The sequence below is a fragment of the Heptranchias perlo genome, chromosome 30, assembly GCF_035084215.1.
Source record: "Heptranchias perlo isolate sHepPer1 chromosome 30, sHepPer1.hap1, whole genome shotgun sequence".
Classification (NCBI taxonomy): domain Eukaryota; kingdom Metazoa; phylum Chordata; class Chondrichthyes; order Hexanchiformes; family Hexanchidae; genus Heptranchias; species Heptranchias perlo.
In genome coordinates this window covers 12,122,902-12,138,424 of record NC_090354.1, presented here as the reverse complement: position 1 = coordinate 12,138,424, position 15,523 = coordinate 12,122,902, and the positions used below count along the sequence as shown (strand labels likewise).

Genomic DNA, 15,523 nt, shown 5'->3' with positions numbered 1-15,523 from the left:
TTTTTAAAAACTGAACAATATATGAATGCATAATTTCTGAAACCCAATCTGCATCAATCACAGAATGTGATGTAAGGGAACTTCACAAGTACAGCTCTGCAGCAAAACAAAATGGTGTCCCCATGCTCAAACTCCAGCTCTGTACAATTTGACACCAGCAGATTTGATCAGACCCAAAAACCTCAATGGTAAGTGACCTTTCAGTTTATCCACACCCAGCAGAGCGAGGCTGTTCTCAAACTGAATGGTGCGAACAATCGACATTGTGACATAATACAAGAAAAGCAACAACGTACTCAATTTTAGGAGCAAAAGGTGAAATTACGTTTCCACAAATCTTCCCCTCATTTTATGTTCTAGTCACAATTTCCAAACCAAAGTATTTTGATACGAATAAGGTGGGGGTGGAAGTAAGACAGCAGGAGAAAAATACTCAGCCTTTGTGGTTTGGACTTCTAGGTCTGTAAGGAATATTGACCGTGGTCAGTTGGATGTCTGATATACACAAAAACCATGACCATATTTAGAAGCCCCCAAACCAAACTACCGAAAAACTCTATACAGATAAAAGTTTCTGTTTGCACAATTTGGAGTGCACACTCTCTTCCTGTAGGGACGCATCACATTTATCCAAGTCCAGATAGCTTAAGCACAGACTGGTACACCACGGCTTAGGGGCCCTGAAGTGTAGTGGGGTAACTGGTGGAATTTAACCATTGAAAATCATACAGCCTAACAGCACTGAGAATTGGTTAAGCTTCCTGCTGCTTGTCCAACTAACACCGTCCTACTGGCTAGGGCAATGGTTTGCATGGTTATCTGAAACTAACTGGGAAGAATCCTAACCCACCGCTGGTGAGCCAGGCTGATTAGTTAATCAGGGGGAGGAAGTGAAAAAGCAAGGGATTACTGTCATGCTGAATCTATAGTACTTTTGAAAGCACAGCTTGAGACATCTAAAATTGAAAGTGATGATAAAAGTTTTTTTCAGTAGATCTGAACTGAATTCATACTTACATATTGATTTCTCAGTTCGGAAACAATTAATCGAAGACTGATGTATTCCTTTTCGTCAATTTCAGACACTGTGCGACGGTAATCCTCCTAGAAACAAAAACAGGTCAATTATTGCTCCAGTTTTGTTTCTCTCCAATCAGCAACACTGCAAACTGTGGTTAATCCTCAAGTATCCAGCACCTAAACTACCCACCAATCTTAATATCTTGAATTAGGCGATTTCAGCAGGCGCGGCAACAGGGATATTGCAATTGGCCTTAGTATTTGTAGGCTACAGGGGGAATTCAGCCACGATTTCCTGATCACAAAGTGTGCATGTATATTTGAAACGAGGACAGAATTTGGCTCAGCTGTGATGTTCCCCCTCCTCATAGTTGAATAGCTTATCAATACTCGCTATTTAGGCATGAAAAGTGGCGACTTGGGTGATCTCTGGCACCCAAAGAACCTAGACCCAGCAGGGGTTAATGTTTGAGAGAGGAAGGGGACAAAAGAGATGACAAACTGCCAAAAAAAGATGTCTTTGCTGGTCTTGTGTGTTGTTACAGAAATTCAAGACAGTCATCACAGAAAAAAAATACCAACCTTCAACACAAGGAAAACAAGTGACATTAAGTATTACACACAGTTCAGTAATGTATGTGGTGGCATGTAGAACTCTGTTTATTTAGTTAGGGATGAATGTAATTAGGACAAGATACCTGTGATAATGTTTTTGCTGAATTTTGTAGTCCTGGCAGAGTTCAGTGTTGTGAGATTTTTTTAAAAAATCACCGTTGCACTTCATTGTCACTGGGTCAAAATCCTGGAACTCCCTCTCTAACAACACTGTGGGAGTACCTTCACCACACGGACTGCAGCGGTTCAAGGTGGCGGCTCACCACCACCGTCTCAAGGGCAATCGGGGATGGGCAACAAATGCTGGCCTTGCCAGCGACACCCACATCTCATGAATGAATAAAAAAAAAATTATGAATCACTCTCAAGTCAGGTACTGCATGATTAGATTTGAGGTAAAGTTTCTTTTAGTCTGCTCCAACAATGGGATTTAATTCCAACTTCTGAAGAACATCTTGCATTGTGCTAATATGAATTTTCTATGGTGCACACCAGCCATCCTTGTGGCTGCCCAGGGTGGGACTGCAGTGGATCTCAATTAGTGGGAATAAAGTGGAGACTGTCCAAACTCATTCCATTTCAGCTCCAAAAAGCCCCTCTCAATTAGTCTGGGCTAGATTTCTACCCAGGCTGTAGAAGTAAAAAGGTTTTCAAAACCAGTGCACAAATTAGCTCCTATCTAATTGGGATTTTATAATGAGTTAATTAAGAGAAGGAATATCAGTGCTGAGTGATAACACATGGAGTGAAATTCAGTCAGCTTACAAAATGCTTTTCCTAATGCATAACTCTGCATCTAGCATTTGTGACTAATAGAATTACTTGTTTAAATTTGTATTTTAAGATACTATTCAATTACTTCTGATCACAAGCAATTAAAGCTTCAGTGTACCATTTAATCTGCTTTATTTTGTAAATTACTTTCTTCTCTTTTTAGGCCACACAAACCACTCTTCCAGACTCTTAATTCAGTCCTTAGATTTCTTCTTCCATGTGGATAAGCATTTAGCTTCCACTCAGGGGGTCCTACAGACAGACAAGCCGAGATCCGAAACTTGCAAGAAGTCACACAGATGAACCTCCGTCTTCTTGCGCTCTAGCGGTGTAATACACTGACTTCTAACTACTATGGAATTTTTTTTATACATTAGTAAAATGGACCTTTCTCCTCCCACCAATTTCTTAACAGAGCTCCATGAATTTCAGTCACAGTGTTAGGATAGAATATATGCAATATCTCTCAATTGCCATTGCGTTAAGAGATCAAATAATTTTGTATAAGTCTAGATAAAAATGAAAACCTAAGAAATTAAAAAATGTGATAATCTATTTGTAATTTTGTAGGGTTTGGTTACAGGAACCAGCTAACTGGTTATGCATGTACTTCATTGCAGATGTAACACTTCCCAGCACCTATTAATTTTGGTGACAAATATATTTTTGCATCAAAGTACAGTTTAATTTCCACTTACCACATGGGGATACTTAGCTACTTTGGACACCAATTTTGCTCTTGTAATGTAATATCTGGAAAGACACAAATAGTTTGTTTTAAATCAAGTTTTGTAAGCTTGTAGAACCAGAAAGCTGAGCATGATTTACATCCATAAAATTCATAAATACTAGTTATGCTCCATACATCAACATAATCACTTATTGCTCTCATGCTTTTAAATTTTAAAAAAAGAATATATGCAAATATATTTAAGTTTGTACTCTGAAAAGTTCTAGTTAAAATATACGAATGGATAAATCCAGATAACAATTTACACATCAAGATCTGTACTTACCTGGAGATCTGGTCCAAGTATGAAGCTGCTTCACTTTCAACTGTTCGAAGTTCTGCAACAGTCTCTTCCTTTAATTTTATGGGGGAGGGAAAACAAAAACAAAAGATCTAGCAAGTACTATGACATTATGGCTGCAACGTTTGTGTAAAACATTTAAACTTGGTTTGCCAAGTTTGAATCTTCGTTCAGATTACCTAATACTGTATCAAAGGCATAGTCACCATTGATTTACTCTGAGAAAATCTCCATTTCAAACTGGAATGTTTAGTCATTTATTCTCCCCACTGTTCCTTTAAATTCCTATATGGGCTTGGAAGTTGATGGATAACATGAGGGTTGGGGAATTTGGGATAGAGAAGAAAGGTACATTCAATCTCAAGTAACCCTCCTCTGAAAACATATGTTTAAAAAATAGCCTACATGAAAAGTGATATTCTTAAGTCCATAGCAACCGTAATGAGATTTGTGCCCTGGCCAAGAATGAATTTAAATTTAACTTTCAGTGCTAAAATTGGCATCAAAGAGCAAGAAAAGTTGCCAGTTCAGACTTAAAAAAAATGGCAGCCAGTCAGAGACAGATCCAGATATGACACCCGATAGGTCTGCTCGGGCCAGGACATAACGTAGTGGGTTTGTGTGTCTGCTCGCAGAGTTAAACAGCAAAGAACATCGTCTCTCAGGTAAGAAATTTTTCAGTTTTTCTAATGTTTCTGGGGGGAGTACTTTGCATTGGAACCATTACATTGTTCTGCATTTAAAGAAATAAATGTAATCCAATAAGAGAAGTCACGCTAAACCAAGGAGCATGCCCACCTATGAATAGCAGAAATGAAACTGCGCTAATAAAAATGTAATGCACACATTCATATATACTTGCTATCAGAATATACACACACACATGGATAAAGTTACTGTTTGTAAAATATGCCTTTGAAATAAGATTAGCTGTCCTATCACCCCTTTGTTTTCTTAGCATGACAACCAGCGAAAGCCGAGGGAACGACCACATGATGCAGTACATGGTCAACCTGTCTTTTCACATCTGGGACCAGGGTTTGAATGCAGTCCAGACTGAGGTGAAGTTGGCCGTACCTGCACCCTTGCTAGTAGCAAAGGTCTTGCATGAAATGGAAAATCTCAATGGCATTCTTTGAGGATATGCAATTCCACAGAACAAAGCTATCTGCAATTCAACAATTAAACTGAAAAAAAACTGCACTGGTACAGTAGGTGATACTCTTATTTGACTGTAGCTAAGGCAGAGTACAGGGAACTTTACAATGCATCTGTTCATGCTGCACTCCTGCTGGGAGTGCTTGATGCTAAAGTGGAAAGGTACTCCAATTCCAGCCGACAACTATCACCCCGGGATAAGCAGAAAAATTCATACCAAAATAAAGAGCAAAGAAGGGTGCAGAAAATAAGTGGGTGTAAATCCAAAATACTACACAAGTTATCACCTGAATAGAAACGCCAAAGTTGTTACCATCTTCTATCCTTGGTATCAATAGCTGAACCCACATTTTAACCTAAAGCATGTTCAAAAGAATGGATGTTACACAGCTGCACAATCCACATTTACAGGAAATGTTGATAGCATTAAATTGCAACAATATAAATAAGATAAAGTTTTCCCATCTGGAGTAGGGATCTATTTTCGCGTACCACACAATAATCCCATGTGGGAGGGGGAAAGGAAGGAATTAAATGTTTCTTGGCTTTTCTTACTGACTAGTTGCCAATAACCACAGTCTCTGGTTTCTATTGCAGTTGAAGTATGAAAAGGACTAGGTTGTGAGTTTCTTCATGCTGCTGCTTTCAATTCAACCACCTTCGGCTACGTCAATGCCGCTTCAAGTTGTTTATGCAGAATTCAGATTTGTGTGACTCAGTCCAAATATAATGTGCATAATTATATATTAACTCCGAGCATATGTGCATTAAGATTCTTTATCAGAGAAGTCAGACAACAAAAAAAAATACACTTTATAATCATTTTTCCTCATTTGCAGTTCAATCTGTTTTTGTTTAAAGGAATAGGATTAGACAGGCAATCAAAAGATCCTCAGGATGGGATGGTTGCTGTTTTACAGACAATAAATGAAGGCATGGAGCACTGGACATGGCTGCCTCTTGATTCTTAGCAAAATTGGTCTGAAGATGAACATTCTTCTCAGACTTCCCTATTTATTTTAAGTACTTCTGGACATCAAGCTGTATAGATAGTGAGCATCTTTAACATAGGAACAGGAGTAGGCCATTTAGCCCCTTGAGCCTGTTCCGCCATTCAATTAGATCATGGCTGATCTGTATCTTAATTCCATCCACCCACCTTGGTTCCGTAACCCTTAATACCCTTGCCTAACAAAAATCTATCAATCTGAGTTTTGAAATTTTCAATTGACTCCCCAGCCTCAACAGCTTTTTGTGGGGGAGTTTCAGATTTTCACTACCCTTTGTGTGAAGAAATGCATTCTGACATCAACCCGAAATGGCCTAGCTCTAATTTTAAGGTTATACCCCCTTGTTCTGGACTCTCTCACCAGAGGAACTCAGATTGATAGATTTTTGTTAGGCAAGGGTATTAAGGGTTACGGAACCAAGGTGGGTGGATGGAATTAAGATACAGATCAGCCATTTTAAGGTTATACCCCCTTGTTCTGGACTCTCTCACCAGAGGAAATAGTTTCTACCCTATCAAATCCTTTAATCATGTTTAATACCTCAATTAGATCACCTCATAATCTTCTACATTCAAGGGAATACAAGCCTAGACTATGCAACCTGTCATTATAATTTAACCCTTTTAGTCCCAGTATCAATCTGGTGAATCTGCAGAGCACCCCCTCCAAGGCCAATATATCCATCTTGAAGAGTGGTGCCCAGAACTGAATGCAACATGTCCTGCAACATGCAATTCATATGGGGGGGGGGGGGCACCAATAGCATTTGGCTGCTCAACTTCAATCCATACTGAGTGGACCTTTCCTCTGGACTCCCACCTCTCCTATCATCCACTTTCCTTCCATGATGAATCCATCAGTTTCCATCATTATCCCTCCAATGAGGACAATCCTATGTGTCAGGCAGGACATTTGGCAAAATTTTTATTCACCATGACAGCCTATTTACTTGTTTCCCTCTTATTTTTCTCCTCTCCTTTCCTGTAGTTTTTGACTCCTTACTGGTGTAGAATTCCTTGGGTGTCAATCACCCTGTAAGTATATTGTCCGAGTGAACATTGTTTTAGGAGATGTACAAGGCTGAATTAGGTCATGATATTTCTGATGAAGAGTGAGAAGCTACAGGTGAAACAATCCTGAAAATATTCACTTCCAATTGTCCGGGGCAGGACAATACCAGGAATTTTATCATACTTAGCGTCTACCGGGTTTGTATCACTAGAGGTCGAAGATTCCAGCTAAATGTTGGAGGGCTGCAGGGAGAATGGCAGTTTGTTCTACTTTATGTGCTCATTACCGGATCTGGCCCGCGATATAGTTTAATCCGGCCGATGTGTGCTGTAAGTCCTGGAATGGGACTTTTCTCCTATTAGCCCGGGAGAACTGGGCCTTTAAAACTTAGTGCCCCCCACCCCGTGCTCAGTTATGTCACCCCCTCCACCCCCACAGAGAGCCGTCTTGCATGTGGAATGATTGGGACTCGGGAGTCTTCTGGCCTTCAGCTGAGGAGGATGTGGTGCATTCTCACTCTCTCCTGCCCATTTAGTGACTTTTCTTTTAAATTGTAGAAGGGGACAACCCTATAAATGTACTTCATCCATATATTTTGCTGTTTGTGAAGATCGGAACTAGGGAGTTTAAGATCGGGACTGTGGGAGTCGGGAGTTTGGGACTGAGACAGTCAGGAGATTGAGACTGGAACTGCAGGGGTCGGAAGTTTGGGACTGGGCCAGGAGATTGGAGCTCAGGGCAGGGTGAAGAGGGGGCAACTGGGGAAGAGTGGGGTGGGGTGAACGTTTGTCCCAGCATTTTCTGCACAGCTGAGAACAGAGGTAGCAACGTAGTGAGTGGGAGTGGCACCGAGAGGAGCAGCCAGTAAAGGGGTGTGTGAAACCTGGGAACCTTACTGTGGGCAAATAGTGAAAGATTGTTTCCACTGGTGGTTGAATGGGGAACAAGGGGACTGAGACCAAGGATTCTCACCGCCCTCAGGGAGCATCACAAGCTCCAATTCATGGAGGAGTGAGATGGAGGAGGGCCGGCAGTGGCCTACAGTAGTGCCGTGGAGCTGGGAGGAATACTCATGCTCCTCCAAGCTCCAGAGAAGGGAAAGTAAAAAAAAAAAAAATTTCCCTACCATTTCCTCAGCGGCCCCTTTAAGGACCCCTGTTTAGGCTGCTGTAGAACTGGGAAAACTAGTCAGAGCTTGCACAGCACATACTCCACCTAGTTTATCACACATTTTTCAGAAGAGCCCTGAAATAGGCACAGGACTCTTCTTTGAATCAATCCAATGCAGGCAGCCACCTGGCACGTCTAAAAACAGCAAGGACCAATATGGCGGCAGTCTTGCTGTCAGCACTGATTAAGTGCAGGACCTCGCACCCAGAAACTGGCTCAACGTATACCAACACATGCTAAATTGCTACCCCAGTGTATCCAAATAACTGTTGCTGAATGTGGCCCACGCCAAGTGCCAGGATGTGGGATCAGGCCCACCATGTAAATTGAGTTTGACGCCCCTGATTTATGCTTTCATCTTGCTTTAAACCCACTTAATTTATTTTTCTGTTGCGTTTCTCATACTCGGAATTTATCTCTAGTTTAATTGTCTTTTTACTAGCTTAATGTTTCTGAGCTCAATGTATTTATCATTTCACAATTCATTTCTAAAAGAAAACATTTTATGGTACACTGGACTATATGGATATTCTTATTTTAATGCTGCTGCTATTCTTTTTATTGCATAATAAAAATGCCCATCCATGGGACGCCCCAAAACACTTTTTGAAGCATAGTCAGTGTTGTAATGCAGGCAAACACAGCAGCCAATTTGTGCACAGCAAGGTCCCACAAACAGCAATCAAATAAATGAGCAGATAATCTGTTTTGGTAGGAGAGGTAAATGTTGGCTATGGGATCTTTTAAGGCTACCTGAGAGGCCAAACGGAGCCTCAGTTTAACTTCTCATCTGAAGGATGGTGTTTCTGACAGAGCAGTATTCCTTAAGAACTACACTAGTGTGATCAAGTCTCAAGAATGGGGCTTGAGCCCAAGAACTTCTGACTCTGAGGCAAGAGTGCTACCATTGAGTCAAGGATGACACCTTGTCTGGCTATATTATCTAATTTGGCTAAAGTAGTCTAATTATATATAAAACAGCAAGAGAGAACTTTCCCTAGAGGCTGCAACATCCTTGCCTCACAGATTGGCCAGTAGAGGATATGGCCGACTGGTGGAATTTCTCACTGCCATAGCAAGTTAGTCCTACATGTGGCCTATTGGGGCTGTGCTCGTCTTCATCTGAACTCAACTGTAGAAGTGCAGCACCATGCCACAACCAAAAGAATTTTGTAATAAACCGTTTGCTAACTGCACATTACCCAAAAAGCATGCAAGGTTATAGTCGCAAAATATGTCACTTACTGTATTGCACTTTTCCATAAGTGTCCTGATTTCTGGTTTTATTTTCTCAATCATCTCAACCAGCTGCTGGTTGCTCTTCAGCATTCCATTTGGCATTACAAACACCTTTGTACCTGTAATTGCAAATTTAACAAGACCATCAGATCAAGCAGAGAAAAACTGTGCCTATTCAAGGCGATATTAGGAGGAGTGACCAAAACCATTGGTGGCCACATGCTCTGGAATTCCCTACCTAAATCCCTCCATCTCTCTTATGCCTTTTCCTCCTTAAAATCCACCTTTTTGGTCACTCCTCCTAATATCGTCCTGTTGGCTCGGCACCTATTTTTTTTCCCTAACGAATGCTAAAGGCAATATCTAAATGCAAGTTATTGTTGTTCTAAACCAACCCACCCCAACTCTTGGAGCTTTAAAATTAAGTCTGAATCACTGTATTTTTCCATTGCCTAAACTCCAGAATGTTACATGAATCTAGCCAATGTTACTCGTGTTCAGCAACTACATAAAATTGTCTAATTAATCATGGTTTCAGAGTCAAATGTTATTACAAACAATGGGGATAAAAGTTCACACAATAGATTATCCAGGCCCTGTATAAAGAAAACATATTCTTATTTAAAATCTAAATACAGACTAGAACGGAGCTGGGAAGAATGAACAGCTTGTAATAATGATGCCCCATTTTATGCCTTAATCCTTCAATTTAATTTTTAGAACACATTTGACATTTATCATTTACATTTATAAAGTCATTCTGTAATTTGATAGTACTACTGGACTTCAGATTCTCCACGCCCACCTTAAGTCTAGCCACCCACCTTAAGTCTAGCCACCAACCACCGCCCCTCCCCCCCGCCACCGAGGGAGATGTCAATATTGCACAATTGGAAAGTGCAATATACTATGTAAGTTATCTTCTGGCTCAAGGAAGGATAATTCAATAATGCCTTTGTGTTAAAATTATTGTATAAGCAAGCTGTGCAAATTCAGACAAAAAGCTTCAGCAGCTCAGAGCCCACATTAAAGAACAGACTTTGTGAAATAATGTTTGGACATAGAAAGTAAATGTCCTTTCCAAAAAGTAATCAACATAGGATTTCTGCACAAACACTTCAAGATGTTTGTACAAAGCAGCTTCACAGCTTGACGTCTGCACTATGTAACTTGGCCTCACAGGAAGTCTCCCTTCTCCTCTCCAAAGATTTTTTTTAAATGAGGGGAAATATTTAACATTCACACACCTTCAAATGGTTAAAACGCTGCTGTTGTTTCCCAGGCGAGCTCTTGGAAACTATACCATTTCCTGAACCTCATTAGTGTATAGTCATGAGGCTATTTATTTATTTTGGGAAAGCACACATTATTTACAACCTGGATTTTTCAGAGACTGTTCGGTTGATGTAATTGTCACAAAGCATTCTAGAACTAAAATGGAAACTATCAATTCAGGGCTCTCATTTCAGACTGTAATCCAGTGACTCGAGCTGGGAAACTTGGTTTTGGGGACATCAGATGAAAACAACATTGGGCTCAATTACGATGCCCATCACATTTGAATAGCTTGCCAGCACTCATTATATGCGTTCACACACAGAGAATGGCCAGTTACTGGAGGGCTGCTATCGCTCGTGGAACCCTATGCAAGTAACAGTCACCGCTGGGGAAGAAAAGGAGAAAGAAATTTGTTCGACTGCATGTTTAATATTAATCATTCCCAGAATGGGCCATAATTGTTTAAACAGGTGGAAAAGATTACAATCAAAAACATTATTTGGATCAGAATGCTGCCAACAGTAGAATAAATACTGCCCCACAGGTCAATGTGGTTAGAAAAAATTACTCGAACAAAATAAGGTCAGAAAACCAAGTGATCTTAAAGAGGCCCTTAAGTTAAACAGATGATACATTGAATCATTGTGTGAGAGGAAGCTTCCAGGGTGGTAATCTACAGGTTATTAACCCAGCCATGTGCTAGAATAGGGAACTCAAAGGGTTGGTGTAAGGAAGAGGGTTTCTGTTTTATGGAGCATTAGCACCAGTTCTAAGGAAGATGGAAGCTATTCCGGAAGGACAGGCTACACCTGAAGAGAAAGAGAGCTTCAGAACTGGCAAAACAGATCAATAGGGAAGTAAAGAGTCATTTAAACCAAGGAGGAGGAGGAGGAGGGCAGAGAAACAAAAGCATCCAGAAAGACCAAGCTGAGAAGGTAGAAATAGATGAGGTTAATGTCACAAATTTTTAAAAAATGAGCAAAAGGGATAGCATGTAGATGGAATAAAGGAAGTAAAGGAGGAAAATCAGACTAACCAGTTATAAGTAGAGGAGAGACTAAGATAAAGGTGTTAGCGTGGACAAGAAGAGTAGTGTTAAACATGCAATGAGAAAGATAAATTACATGTATTATAAGGCCCAGAGGAAATAAACAGGGGGAATTAGAAGCAATTATGTCACAGCAAGATATGGACAGTAACGCTAACAGGAACTTGGCTGCAAATGAGGCAGGAGTGGAAAATGAACACAAAGAAGTACAATTTCCATTTTGGACACAATCGGCAATTGGTTAAAGCCAGAGTTTCCGCCAAAATGCATTGCATAATCACAAATATAAAATCTTCCATGAACCAGCGCAATTCATCTGCTTAACAGAGCGGAGTCGTTTATTTCTTTTTCCTTGCAATAAAAAATATTCATTGATGTATTTAAGATTGGTAACCTGGTGCAGTTTTATTAATACAGCTGAAAATGGGTTTATCACAAAAAATAAGCATTTTTGATAAGAGTGTCCAGTCCTCCACCTGTGAGTAACCTGATTTTAAACCACTGAAAATAATTTTAAAAATCTATACTGAACCATTTACTATTTTCATTGGTGGAAACTTGCCAGTCTTGTTATTTCGTTCCTGGGGGGTGGCCAGTTTTGAGGGTAGGGCCGGCTTAAAACCCGTGCAAAATATCACAGAAACTCAAATTACGCTGGACGTAATTTACGCCCAGCATAAATAGAAATTCCTCGATCTCAATAAAACCAGCGGAAACTGCACCCCAAAGGTTATTACATATTTTAGGAAGGGCAGAAAGGAGGAGTGGCAATATTGGTGAGGTTCAGTCAGAGTCAATAGCGTCAAAGATCAAAGATAAAAAGGGATTGTTACATTTATGGGATTGTACCTAATTGTGGGGGGAATGGAAGAAATCTGTGGACAGATCAGGGAGATGAGTAGGAATAACAAAATTATTCTAGGAGATTTTAACTGCCTACTCAATTGATTGAAACAGGGAGGGAGTAAATGGAGAAAAAAGGAATAGAATTCCTAAAATGTGTGCAGGGCTCCTTCCTCAAGTAGTATGTTGGTATGCCTACAATGGGAGAAAGGAGTTAAATGTGGGTGAGCATCTTAGGAGTACTGACCATAATGTGATAAGGTTTAAGGTCCAAAAAGAAATGTAGGATCCTGTAGTGTTAAAACACACATAAAATTTACACTAATCCAGCCAGGATGACCCCATCACTCAGCAAGTAAACTCAGAAATAATGGGGGAAAAATTGGAGAGAGTCTGTTTTTGGGCGGGGAAAGCATGATCCGCTATTACCCTGCGCCCAACGGCCCCTTCGCAGGCAGGACGAGACTTTCGTCAGGCCTGAGGACTTACCTGCAATCTGCATTGGAAATCAGCGTTGAACAAGGATTCAATGCAACTTGCACTTTCCACCAGCAGGGGGAGCCCCAATCTCTTAAAGGCAGATTGTCTCTTGAAAATCTCTTAAAGGTAGCCGGTACCTGTTATTTGCTGAAAATAACAGTCTGCTTTCTGCTCGGAGTTTGAACGGAGATCAGACATCGCACACGTAAAACACAGATGCAGGTCCGGTTCCCATGTTTACAAGCTGTTCCAGTACAGCTACAACACTGGCATCTACCCGACAATGTGGAAAATTGCCCAGGTATGTCCTGTCCACAAAAAGCAGGACAAATCCAATCCGGCCAATTACTGCCCCATCAGTCTACTCTCAATCATCAGCAAAGTGATGGAAGGTGTCGTCGACAGTGCTATCAAGCGGCACTTACTCACCAATAACCTGCTCACCGATGCTCAGTTTGGGTTCCGCCAGGACCACTCGGCTCCAGACCTCATTACAGCCTTGGTCCAAACATGGACAAAAGAGCTGAATTCCAGAGGTGAGGTGAGAGTGACTGCCCTTGACATCAAGGCAGCATTTGACCGAGTGTGGCACCAAGGAGCCCTAGTAAAATTGAAGTCAATGGGAATCAGGGGGAAAACTCTCCAGTGGCTGGAGTCATACCTAGCACAAAGGAAGATGGTAGTGGTTGTTGGAGGCCAATCATCTCAGCCCCAGGGCATTGCTGCAGGAGTTCCTCAGGGCAGTGTCCTAGGCCCAACCATCTTCAGCTGCTTCATCAATGACCTTCCCTCCATCATAAGGTCAGAAATGGGGATGTTCGCTGATGACTGCACAGTGTTCAGTTCCATTCGCAACCCCTCAGATAATGAAGCAGTCCGAGCCTGCATGCAGCAAGACCTGGACAACATCCAGGATTGGGCTCATAAGTGGCAAGTAACATTCGCACCAGACAAGTGCCAGGCAATGACAATCTCCAACAAGAGAGAGTCTAACCACCTCCCCTTGACATTCAACGGCATTACCATCGCCGAACCCCCCACCATCAACATCCTGGGGGTCACCATTGACCAAAAACTTAACTGGACCAGCCATATAAATACTGTGGCTACGAGAGCAGGTCAGAGGCTGGGTATTCTGCGGCGAGTGACTCACCTCCTGACTCCCCAAAGCCTTTCCACCATCTACAAGGCACAAGTCAGGAGTGTGATGGAATAATCTCCACTTGCCCGGATGAGTGCAGCTCCAACAATACTCAAGAAGCTCGACACCATCCAAGATAAAGCAGCCCGCTTGATTGGCACCCCATCCACCACCCTAAACATTCACTCCCTTCACCACCGGCGCACTGTGGCTGCAGTGTGTACCATCCACAGGATGCACTGCAGCAACTCGCCAAGGCTTCTTCGACAGCACCTCCCAAACCCGCGACTTCTACTATCTAGAAGGACAAGAGCAGCAGGCGCATGGGAACAACACCACCTGCACGTTCCCCTCCAAGTCACACACCATCCCGCCGTTCCTTCATTGTCGCTGGGTCAAAATCCTGGAACTCCCTTCCTAACAGCACTGTGGGAGAACCGTCACCACACGGACTGCAGCGGTTCAAGAAGGCGGCTCACCACCACCTTCTCGAGGGCAATTAGGGATGGGCAATAAATGCCGGCCTCGCCAGCGACGCCCGCATCCCGTGAACGAATAAAAAAAAACTGATGAGTTATGTTAAAACATTGAATAAAGGTTGCGCACTACTAAATCCCACATCCTCCAATCTGCATGCTAGACCTCACCAATCTGCCGATCTGAGTTGGTACCAGGCCTGCGAGAGTGGGTGCACCAAGGTTCTCCACTGACGCACTAGAGGCCTTGGTGCAAGAGGAGGGATACCTTATATCCGCGGCGGGGGGGGACATGTACCCGAGTGGGAGGCAGTGGGGGACAGCCAATGCCAGGCGCACAGTATCATGAACATGGATGCAGTGCAGGAAGAAGTTCAATGCTTTGACATGAGTGGTCAAGGTGAGTGAGGTCAACTGTCAAGTGGCGTCTCCTACCAACTACACCACTAGCCGCATCCACTGCTCCACACACGACACCCCCATCACCCACATACCAACAAACTCTTTCCATCAGTACTCAACTGTTCCAATCGGATGCTTCCTCTCACCCTTACACATTACCACTGTTGCAAGCCGCCCGCCCATAACTCACAGGCCACACACACTGGCAGCTATTCACCATGACAGGCACATCACCCAGACACACGTCCCGCTTTCTTGCAGGAGTATGTGGCGCATATCAGGAGGCAGCAAGTAGCAGTGGCATTTAGTCCTTCAAGCCTGTTCCACCATTCAATGAGACCATGGTGGGCCTGTGACCTAACTCCATATACCCGCCCTAGCCCCATATCCCTTAATATCCTTGGTTCACAGAAATCTATCAATCTCAGATTTAGAATTCACAATTGAGCTAGCATTAACTGTCGTTTGCAGAAGAGCGTTTCAAACTTCTCCCACCCTTTGCGTGTAGAAGTGTTTCCTATATTCACTCCTGCATGTCCTGGCTCTAAGTGTTAAATACTAGTCTAGGGGACATAGCCTAACTATAGGAGACCTCCAAAAACAGGTACAAATGTCTCGGCAGCCAGAAGCAATAATCCAGCCACCAACCTGTAAATCCTGCATGGTCCCTTTAAATAGCGCGCTGGTCCTCCAGGCACTCCAAGCCATGTTCAGATGGTCGGGGTTAAGACAGTGCATTGGGTTGAGCGTTAAGTCCCAAAATGGTGTTTATCACTTTAAATTAGCGTTGCACACTGATTATATCCATTTGCTCCTTACTTTACATA

General features: G+C 42.3%; 1 protein-coding gene across 1 annotated transcript in view; it reads right to left on the bottom strand.

The window, feature by feature from the left end:
* Positions 1–15,523, bottom strand: part of psme3 (proteasome activator subunit 3) — a 40,279-nt gene that overhangs the window by 1,544 nt on the left and 23,212 nt on the right. The window contains exons 6-10 of the mRNA XM_067968912.1: positions 9,035–9,147; positions 4,886–4,954; positions 3,426–3,493; positions 3,108–3,162; positions 1,018–1,104 (exon numbers count right to left, since the gene is read on the bottom strand). Of these exons, the coding sequence (XP_067825013.1) occupies positions 1,018–1,104; positions 3,108–3,162; positions 3,426–3,493; positions 4,886–4,954; positions 9,035–9,147 (392 nt within the window). The remainder of the gene's footprint in view (positions 1–1,017; positions 1,105–3,107; positions 3,163–3,425; positions 3,494–4,885; positions 4,955–9,034; positions 9,148–15,523) is intronic.